Raw genomic sequence first — 11,785 nt, forward strand, 5'->3', positions numbered from 1 at the left:
GCACGTCTGAATGGATGAGTGACTATGGTGATGGAATGTTTGCATTTTTTTTTTTTTTGTTTCTGTGTGTTTTGGTTGATAAGAGCGCTTCTGCCTATGGGTAAGAGTTTAGCCGCTCTAATTCTAGCTGAGTATATGATACCAGTAAAGGCCAAGCTTTGATAGAGTAACAACACTATTAATTACAAAAATATTTCATTTGGAGATGATTTTTTTTTTTTCTATTTTAAAGAAGCGGCTTAATGTTGAAAATGTATGTAAATTTAACAAGTAAGAAAGTCTAAGTTCGGGCGGAGCCGAACATTAAATACCCGGCGCAAGTATTAAATATATGTTTTTTCACCCTTCCGAAACCTTCCGCTAGATGGTAAGCCGAGGTGTATCAATTTTGAGTAAATTAGCGTCCTTCAATTTCGAAATATTGAAGTTTCAAGCATTTCTTAAATTTACCGTTATATGAGAATCGGCCGTTATTTTAGTCCGATTTCAATAATTTTCAACGTTTTGCTTACACGTGGCAAGTAGTTACAATAACCATACCGAGTTTGGTACAAATTGGTAGAACGGTTACCGATATACTTATATGTGATCATAAGTGGGCGGTGCCACGCCCATTTTCCAAAATTTTACCATAAACATATTTCTTGGTAAAGAATTGTTGCAAGCATCAATTTTGAATAAATTAGCTTCAATATTTACTGATTTATCGAAGATTTTGTATTTCTCTAAATTACCGTTATATGGGATGTGGGCGTGGTTTTTGTCCGATTTCAAAAAGTTTCCGCGGTTTTTTATGCTGTACCAAGGCCAACAACTGTGCCAAGTTTGGAAGAAATTGGTGCAGCGGTTACCAAGATATACACATGTAACCATAAGTGGGCGTGGCTACGCCCATTTTCCAAAAATTTATAATATTCTTATTTTTCGTCTAAAAATTATTGTAAATATCAATTTTGAGTGAATTATCTTCAGTAGTTACTAAAATATCGCAGTTTTCGTATTTCTGGAAATTACCGTTATATGGGAAGTGGGCGTGGTTAAAGTCCGATTTCGCCCATTTTCAATACCAACCTACCTTGCATTAAAGGAAACCTACATACCAAATTTCGTTGAGATATCTAAATTTTTGCTCGAGTTATCGTGTACACGGACAGACGGACAGACGGACAGACGGACAGACGGACGGACAGACAGACATGGCTTAATCGATTTCTTTTTTCATCCTGATCATTTATGTATACATTTGTCTATATCTATCCCGATTCGTTTTGGCTGTTACAAACAACCGTTATGTGAACAAAATTAATATACCCTTGTGCACAAGTGCGCTCGGGTATAAAAACTTTAAGGCATTTTGTTTCGGCTTTAAGCCAATGTATACGTGACTAATAAATGCTAATGGAGAACACTTTAGAGCCAACCCTTTGATAGCTTCTTTCTTTCGTCTCCGATAGAGAGATTATCTTCAAGGAAGTGGCTTCATAGTTGGACCCTGCGGAAGCATCCAATTGGGGTCATGCAATGCCCTTTAAGTCGGAATCTTGCTTTAGGAAGTAAAAAAATAGTTTTACATTCTGGAATCGAGTTGTTGTTGGAAAGGTTAAAACAAATTAAATCCAATATTTTAGTATGGGTTTTCAAACGAGAAGGGTTTAAGGAAATTTTATTTCGAAAATGGATACTTCTGAAGCTGCTGATAGATTCAAAATAAATTTCATTAAGAAGTTAATCAAGGCATTTTAATGTGATAAAAATTGAGAGAGGATTAAAAAAGCTTTCTTTCAAATTTTTTTTTTAAAGGGTTTTCAACTGGTGAAAAAGTGAAAATCAATTTAATTAACGTGTTTATTGGAACCTTTTAATATACATACATAATTACAAACATGCATAGATGTCAATGAAAAAGAGTTTAAGAAAACATAATTGTTTTATTAAGTTTATGAAAAGTGTTTAGAATTTCAGAATCTCATTGATTAAGGACCAATTTTAGATGTAAATTTAAATGACAATTAAGCTTAATTTCAGATCACTATTTAAATACCATTTAGCTTTCGTTGGGTATCAGGTCAATCTTATTTAAATATGCCAAACAAGTGGCTACACTCCTTTGCTGGTTCCTTGAAATGTTTCTTGCATTTGTTCGTTTGTTTAAATTTTGTGCTGAACAGCTGATTGCTGTTTGATACAAACACAGGGTTGCATATCTAATATTTAAATAGCACAGGTTGGCCATTTAAGTGCAGATTAAATATGTGATCTGAAATGCATTTTTAAAGTTAATCAACAATCTCTACTAAAATAGCTCATCTGAAAACTATTTTTGAAAAGCAATTTGGTAATTTTAAATCAATTAATTTCATACGTTAAATTTAATATTTTGATATGGGTGAGAGATTTAGATAATCTTGACTTCTCAAATATTTTTAAAAAGGGCTGGGCCCAGTTTAAAAATTTCCATAGGATTTTATAAAAGGTTAAAGCTTTTTCTACAAATTATTTATAACGGGTGATTTTTTTGAGGTTAGGATTTTCATGCATTAGTATTTGACAGATCACGTGGGATTTCAGACATGGTGTCAAAGAGAAAGATGCTCAGTATGCTTTGACATTTCATCATGAATAGACTTACTAACGAGCAACGCTTGCAAATCATTGAATTTTATTACCAAAATCAGTGTTCGGTTCGAAATGTGTTTTTATCGACAAATTTTGTTCAGCGATGAGGCTCATTTCTGGTTGAATGGCTTCGTAAATAAGCAAAATTGCCGCATTTGGAGTGAAGAGCAACCAGAAGCCGTTCAAGAACTGCCCATGCATCCCGAAAAATGCACTGTTTGGTGTGGTTTGTACGCTGGTGGAATCATTGGACCGTATTTTTTCAAAGATGCTGTTGGACGCAACGTTACGGTGAATGGCGATCGCTATCGTTCGATGCTAACAAACTTTTTGTTGCCAAAAATGGAAGAACTGAACTTGGTTGACATGTGGTTTCAACAAGATGGCGCTACATGCCACACAGCTCGCGATTCTATGGCCATTTTGAGGGAAAACTTCGGAGAACAATTCATCTCAAGAAATGGACCGGTAAGTTGGCCACCAAGATCATGCGATTTGACGCCTTTAGACTATTTTTTGTGGGGCTACGTCAAGTCTAAAGTCTACAGAAATAAGCCAGCAACTATTCCAGCTTTGGAAGACAACATTTCCGAAGAAATTCGGGCTATTCCGGCCGAAATGCTCGAAAAAGTTGCCCAAAATTGGACTTTCCGAATGGACCACGTAAGACGCAGCCGCGGTCAACATTTAAATGAAATTATCTTCAAAAAGTAAATGTCATGGACCAATCTAACGTTTCAAATAAAGAACCGATGAGATTTTGCAAATTTTATGCGTTTTTTTAAAAAAAAAAGGTATCAAGCTCTTAAAAAATCACCCGTTACAAAATTGTTTTGAAAGCATTTTATGAGAGTAGCCACAAAACCAAAATTTATGTAAAGCAACTTTTTCCGTTTATTTTAAATAAAAAATAAAAATTTAGCATTGATATATTATTTAAAATTTATTACAAACATTGATCGTTAACGGAGAGAGCAAAATATCGAGACCGACTCGATTAACAGGTCAATTCTGGCTTAGGGCCATTATGCAGCTCTCAATAAAAGCAAAAACTCCATATAAAATGACGCACAAGAAATGGCTAAGAAATTTTCTTGTGCCTAATTACGCAGTTCTTAAGAAATTTGGTACGCTTTCTACTACAGTTTTCTAAAGTTTTTTTTGTGGAAAAAGAGCACAAGGCAACCCATGCTTGCCCGTTCCATTATTTCTTGAGGAAAGAGTGAGGCAACAGGCGTGTGGTGAAACAGTGGCAATTTTTTTCTTGACCGTTTTCATGAGAGCTGCATACTGGCCTTAAGATAGTAAAAAGTCCATCGTAAGATAAATGAAAGACAAATGGCAAGATAGTTCGAAAGACTTTTTTTGTTCTAGCACAAATATCTTAAGCACAGTATTGTGTTCCTGTTCCACATCAAAAATCTGTCAACTTGCATATAAAATTTCTTTCTGTGAAATAAGTGTGAAATTCCACAACATTTCCTCAGCAAAGTAGTATTTTGTTCACGCTGAGAAAAACCTTGCAACATGTTGGCAACATGAAGCTAGCAACACAATTTTCATAGCAATTTAAAATACACATATACATTTTAAATTTTTGAAAACTGACATTTTATAGAATTCAGTAGCGGTGAACACAAAGAGAGTTTAGGGGTTAAACCTTACCCAAACCGATCGTAAGTGTATTTCACGTACAAGAAAATTGCGGATGAATACTTATTATCATATGACTGGTTTGAAGAATCAATCTCGTTTTTAATAGTTTGATAAATATTTTAGTAAATGAACTAATGTTTGTACCTAACGGTATACGCAACAAATATGATCGCAAAAGAATAAAGAAGATTTAAACATTTTCAAAAACTAACAATTTCTTAATTATTTAAAAAAGAAAAATATAATTTTTAATTTCATTTAATTTTTCGAAACTTATTTCATTTTCTTTTTCAATAAAATTTATTTTGCTTTTGTTAATTTCATTTTCTTTTAGTTTTAAGATTTTGTTGCTTTAAAAAAGAAAAACATATTATTTTATTTCATTTAATTTTAGGATCTTATTTTACTTTTTCTGTCTTTATACCCGAGCACACTTGTGCACAAGGGTGTTATTTTAATTTAATTTTCTTTTGATTAATAGATTTTGTTTTACAAATAAACATTTTTTTTTATTTATTTTTTTTATTTTAAGTTCTATTTTCTTTTTTACTTAATTTTTTCCTTTGCTAATTTAATTTTTAGATTTTGTTGTTTTAAGAAGATTTTTTTATTTCATTTAATTTTTAAAAGTATTTTTTATTTATTTTTGCTTTATTTTCATTTCGTTTAATTTTTTTTTTTAATTTGTAGTTTTTTTTGTTTAACTAAGAAAAATAAGATATTTTTTAATTTAATTTAATTTTTAAAAAACTTACTGCTAAACGAAATAGCGGTAAGACCTCCTCGTTAGCAGATCTTCCAATTAGTCTTACGAAAGAGAGTAAGGGGCTTTCAAGATAGTTGTCAGAACTGGAAATTGTCTTACGAAAGACTTTTGTCTTTTAAAAGACTGTGGCGTATTGAAAGAGAGCAGCCAGAATTGCGCTGTAAAATAACCATCTGAGTTAGAGCATCAAAGTGATCAGCATAATTCTATAACTTTAATACATACATATTTATTTACTTATACATATATACATATAGAAATATTAAAAATTTTAACACAAATATCAATATAATATTTATAAAAATAAAAAACTAGTAGCCGTACTCACCCGCTATACAAGCATTTGCAATCAAAATTGTGACGATCACAAGCATTTTTTGTTCCATTACGCTGCTTCCGCCAATGCTGCTCATGAAATATTTACCATATAGTATTCCGTGGAACTTTTGTATAATTGATTCGCTGGATTTGCCTTGTTGAATTATGTGCTTTGAATCACAAGCGTTTCTCGTAGGTGTCTGTAAGTCAGTATTTCTTTATAATTGTTTTTGTTAGATGCTAACTAAACAAAATCAGTCTTCGTTGAAATTTTCGTTCTATGCAGCATATGTGTGGCGTTTTTAACCTTTCCTAGCATTGTGGACTTTTGATGGGCGTTATTTTTTTATTTATTTTTTTTTACTTTTATTACAGTGCTTTGGATTTATTTACTGAATGTAGCTAAAAGCTTTTGGCTTAAAATTCGTTATTCTTTCGATTTAGTTTACATTAAAAATAAATTTTATGAAATTATGTGTATGGTTTTTTGATGCATTCATCTCGTTGTTTTGTTTTCTTCTCGTCCACACTGTTATTGTTGAATATTACATTTTTTTTTGCAAACATTTATAAATACATACTACATTATCACATCTTTGTTTGTTTTTAAGCTGCTCGTTGCTCCGAACTTTGTTGGACCATATTGATTTTACTCTTACTTGTGAATTTTTACTTTGTTATTAAACATTTCCTGATACCGCGTTTTTACTACTGCCGTTAAAAGTTATGTAGATTAGTATTACCATTTTCATCGCTGCCTGCCTTCACTTGATCTGATTTGCGCTTTTAATTTTTATTAGTCGTTGTGTTTTACCTGTACCTTTTCATAAGATATGATGTTTGAATGAATACTTCAATTATGTATCGTCAATATCAATGCAAAAGGTCCTAAATAATAATTTATTGAATTTTTTTTTAATATTTCCGTTCATGACCCAAAACGAAATTTTAGAAAACCGAGATTCGTTGGCAGCACTGAAAGTATTGCCTATTGTAATTTAAGCATTTTTTTTGCTTTTCCTGTGAAGTCTCTACTTTAGTATTTAGGGCCCTATTAAAGGATGATGACCATACAAAGCTTTCATTTTGAAATAGTTAGGACTGTATTTTTTTTTAAACGGATTGAATATGAGAAAGTCTTGCTATGTATTTACGATAAATCTTCAGAGTATTTTTTTTTACGCAAAAACAAGACACATCACAAGGTCGATAGGATATTCGCATTTCTGCTTAAAATCGAAAAAAATAGTACAAAATTTCAGCATCTGCCTCGCATCTACCGCTATTAGGTAGAAAAACATTCTTGCATTTTCAACGTCAGCATTCTATCAAACTGCCCATAAAATCAGTCACCAGCATTCTTTACAATCACTTTTGCAACTTTATTGTATTGCAGTTATAAACAACTTATAGATTTTGTTGTTTTATGTTCGCGTATTGTTGTATATTTTGGTTTTGTTTTGGTTGATGTTTACTCGTACTTTGATAGCTTTTGTTTGCTTTGCAGTGTTTCCGCTGGCTACCACCGCCGCACAGTGATTCAAAATTGGCTTTTAGTGTTCACAAGTTCACAATTACATTTTTTTTCTAATGAAAGCTTATAAAATTTGAAAAAATACCAGTTGAGCCCGATTTTTGAATTTTTGTTTGTTTGTATTAAATTATTTTTTTGAACAAAATCGATTCTCCTGTTCAATTTAATAAGTGTTACATAATAAAAAAATAGGTAAAAACAAATACACGGTTCCCCAAAACAAAAAAAAAAATCCACAAGAAAAATTTGAAATGTTATAAAAAAACCCAAAAAAAAATATTTTAGCGAAATTTTGTTTACAACATTTAAATATCCTTTTCTTCGTTTTTGGAGAACCCCACAATTCTTTTCAACCAGTTTTTATTATGTAAAATTAATTAACTGAAACAGGAGAATCGATTTTCATTAAAATTGCTATTTTTTCTTCACTTTGCACTAAAAAATTTAATAGAAGGGAATGGGAATCCCAAAATCGAACTCAACTGGTCTCCTGCAAAATTTATAGGGTATCATTAAAAAAAATATATCAAATTGAGTGAGAAATTAAGGCTCCAGTGAATTATGAACAGTAAATTCCAGTTTGAACCACTGTGTGCCGCCAGCGTTTTCCAACAAAGTTTAATTTTTTCGCAGTGTTTGCATTGCCGTGCTGATATTTGCGCTTTTTTGATATCTCACAATTTCAGTATTCGATTTTGTTCGTTTTCAGTTGCGCGAAAATAATATGTATGTATGTAAATATCTACGCGTGCAACTTTGTGTTTTTTTTTTGTTTTGGTTGCGCTTGAACTTACACAGTGAGTCAGAGTGCAAAATTTGTGCGTGAGTGTGAGTGTGCAATATTTCCGTTTATTTTTTTTTTAATTTAGCCTTTTAATCAAAGCATTACTTATTTATTTAATGCAACTTCAAAAAAAAATACAACTTGGCAAAATTTAAAAATTCTGAGGACATTCATAACAGGAGTCTAATATCGAAAAATGGGCGTACGGAAAGTTAAAAGATGGGTGAAAAAATTTGCTCGAGCGCGTCAAATGTTCACAAGAGATATTAAATTCATTATTAATATAAATTACAGTTTTTCGAAATTTCCGATTTGAAGAAATAAATAAAAATTACTAAATAAGTTTGCCTTGCGAATGAGAAAAATTCAAACTTTAATATGGAAAATGTTACTCATACGTCATGTACGAGAATGCACGAGTACACTGTGAAAATAGCCTGATCAGGAAAACGGTATACAGATGCATAATCTACGACCCCAAATTAAATTTACGTATTTCGGCGTTTCCATACATTGATATTAGCAGAATTGGATCTTAAATTTGGTTTTTTTAAACACCTCGATGCCAGCGTCATTTAAAGGATTGGCAAGTAGCCTATGCTGACCGCTAATCAAAAGCACCAACACAAACACAAAATCTACTTAGCTAATTTTTGACAGTGTTTTTTCAGACGCTGACAATTCCAATTTCTAAATCGAAACTCTTCCGAAGTTTTATGAACGATTACCACTGATCACAGCCGCCTAACCACAAGTTTTTGAATTTTTGTTTTTGCATTTTGGAACGATTTTCCGTCATCCCTTGTCAAATTCGGTTGTTATTTTTATTGCACCCTCTACTCAAGCGGCCGCCCACCTATGTTACTTTCTAAAAACAATACCTAAACACTTTTAACTGCAAATCTTAATTAAACCGTACCCATGTAGCTCTATATAGCCAGCTTTTAAAAGCATATTAAGTTTAAGTATTGTACTCAAATCTGCCTCAATAAGACTAAGAGTGTTAAAAGTGGCAATAAAAGTATTCAAATACAACGAAGTTGAAAGAACCCATTTACGTTAATTGTTACAGAAGTCAATGTGCTGTGCTCATACCGCATTGGGTGGTTTTATGGTCGTCACATAAAAGTCTCATTAAAAAGCGATGCGATTTAATGGCATTTAAATTCGAACTTAATATTTTAAAAAATATTGAGGTAAACTCTGTCGTGCAAAGTGAGTGGAAAAAGTCGCGGGGAAAGTTGATAGGAAAAACCTGGTTAACCTAATTAAGGAAAAGTAAATGTTGTAAATGCAAAATTACCCATCTCTTACTCACACCCTCTCTGAAGCAACGGAGCAATTCCAAAGAAACCATAAAATCGGCGCGATATCGATTAATCAGTTTATTTGGGTTTGGGTGTGAACCGTTCAATAATAAATAAGTGTTATTTTTTAACTCTAATAACTTTTATAAGTATTTGCGGAAGACCTTTCGTAAAAAAAAAAAAAATCAAAAAATTAACGCCAGTTTTGGTTTGCAATTGTTATATGAAGAAAAAAACGCAAAAGGCCGCAGGCAAAAACAAAGTAATATCACAACATCGACACGAATTCTTACCAGAAATGCACACCAGACTGCTTTCTAAAAATTTAGGTAAAATGGTTAAAAATTGTAATGAAAATCTGTTGAGTTTCTCTAAATTTTGTATAAAGTTTGAGAGCGGGCAAATGAAAATGCCCAAGGATTTTTTGTATGAAATATGAGAAGAAAAGAGTGTTATAACTCAGGTGTACATGGCGTATGAGCAACATTCTTTCTTGGTAATTTTTCATAAAAAAAAATCTTTGCGCATTTTCATTTGACCACGCATTCCTTGTTTATTTATCCATCGATTTTCTTCATTAGTAGTAGTAGTAGTTATTTTTTTAATTTTTTCCCTGATTTTTTTTTGTAATTATTGCATCAAAAAACGAAAAATCTGGAATGATTAATTCATTTCTCAGAAACTATCAGGCCTATCAAAAAGTGATGTATTTAAGGTTTATGGGTTCAGTACAGCGAGTGCGAGTTTTATTATAAAAATTGGATGTGCAGTAAAAGGCAGCAGTTTAAATGTTCAATGTTAGTCATTTTGTGCTACAAAAATCAAATGTTATTTTAATAAAAAACCACCTAATACTCGATGTGTGTACTCATTAAAAGTATCTAAGACAAACTCGATGCTAGGGAATACTCGATTCAACTTTTATTCGAAAATACTCAGAGGCATTTTAGTAGAGAAGTGCGATTTTTTGTGGAAAATTATAGTTTCTGCCTTAAAAAACAGTCGCTCACATATACCCGACGACAAAATAAAAAATACAAAATAGTGCTGAAACAGGAGAATATAAGTAATGAGAAAGCTCATCGTTTGTATGTGTTTGATTCTAGATATACTTCCGCAAATCATCCTCTAATTCGATTTTCGACTTTTGCTGTCCACTTCCCAGTGCGCTTTTGGTTTTAACCCTGGCAAAATCAAGTGGTTCACATCTTGAATAGTTTTTTTTTTCAAAACTACAACACAGATCTATTTTCAGTTGATTTTTCCAAATTTATCAAACAAGTAAATACTTGCACTTTGCTCTCGATACCCATGAAGTACTTGTACACGGGTATCGAAGTACAAAAAATACTCGGTACTTGCTAGAGGTACTGGAGTATATACTTCTAAGTACTGGTATCGGAACATCACTATATTAGATATGAACAAAGGCGCGAGCTCAAAAGTTGACCGCGATAAAAACGCATAAAAAGCTTCAGCGGAGAAGGACGCGTAAACCTAGTTGATGGCGAAGAAAGACACGTAAACTTATTTTCGTGGTCAACTGTGTTTCCAGGTGTAACAGTATATATGTAAGTTCCCGAAAGAGTTTTTGGACAATGATGCGAGATATAAATCTACGCTTACGCCTAAGTTTTTTTATGCGCCTGTTTTGTTATATTTTTTTCATGCGTTGTTCCTACAAAGAATTTTACTTCACTCTGTGCATTACTGTACAGTTGTTGCACTCAACAGTGAATGCAGTTGGGCTTGGCTGTTTTATTACAGCAATGTTTTGTTGATGCAAAGTTTTGATTCACTCTTTGCAGTATTTGAAAGTTCTGAGGAATTGAAGTGAAGTATAGCAAAATTAGCAAATGTTTTGATTGCGCTTTCAAAACCATTTATGCAACCCTTACGTCGATGCTACTATAGTCGAAGATATCACATATAAATTTTGGTACTGATTGAAGACGTCATAACCGATTCCAATTGAGACCAAAATTTATATGTGATACCCTCGACTTTAGAAATTCGAGTTTGGGTATTAAATGAAAAAAAAATATTTTAATTTTTTGAGTCCATAGAGGCATCTGGCCTTTGACCCCTTTGCTACACGCCTCAACTGACCCTAATCAGGATCTTCGACTATGGTAGAAGCGATTTTAGGTATTATTTAGGTGAAAACAAAAATTATTTTTAATTTTCTCAGTCTCCATAGAGGAATCTGTACTTTGCCCCTGTGCGACACACCTTAACCGTCACAAATTGGCACCAAAATTTATATGTCATATCTGTGACCGTGGTGTTACCGATTGCGGGGATAAGAGTGAAAAAATTCTACAATTGATTTTAAGGACCACCCTAAAGATATAGTTTTTTTTTCAATAACTCGGCAATGGCGCCACCACGGGTTCTAGGCTAATTTTAAAGGTTCAAGTCTCTAGCTCATCGGGAAGTTGGTAAAAAATTGATTGCAAGATTTGATTACACACAGGTGAAACATAATAAAAGTTTGTAAAAAGAAAATTTACAACATAAAAAAAGGTTTATTTAAAGCCTTTTTAATTTACGACTTCCTTTCAACCTTCAAATTAACTTAAAGCTGTCTATTTGTGAAATTCTTAAAATCTCTCACGGTAAAAGAAAAAAGTACAACAACACATGAGGGGTATTCACGATCCGGTGCATGCTGTCTAGCATGGTGCATGGATAGCATAAATAGCATGATTGGCTAATTTTGTTGTTGTTTGAACACATTAAATAACAATAAAATTATCCAATCATGCTATTTATGCTATCTATGCATCGGATCGGGAATACCC

The 11,785-nt window shown here is 32.5% G+C and overlaps 1 protein-coding gene across 1 annotated transcript in view; it reads right to left on the reverse strand.

The window, feature by feature from the left end:
• Window positions 1-6,230, reverse strand: part of LOC118742989 — a 118,188-nt gene extending 111,958 nt beyond the window's left edge. The window contains exon 1 of the mRNA XM_036475438.1: window positions 5,367-6,230. Within this exon, the coding sequence (XP_036331331.1) occupies window positions 5,367-5,451 (85 nt within the window). The 5' untranslated portion in view covers window positions 5,452-6,230. The remainder of the gene's footprint in view (window positions 1-5,366) is intronic.
• Between the last annotated feature and the right edge of the window lie 5,555 nt (window positions 6,231-11,785).

This window comes from Rhagoletis pomonella, unplaced genomic scaffold (assembly GCF_013731165.1).
Source record: "Rhagoletis pomonella isolate Grant_MI unplaced genomic scaffold, Rhpom_1.0 Rhpom_scaffold_00007, whole genome shotgun sequence".
NCBI lineage: Eukaryota > Metazoa > Arthropoda > Insecta > Diptera > Tephritidae > Rhagoletis > Rhagoletis pomonella.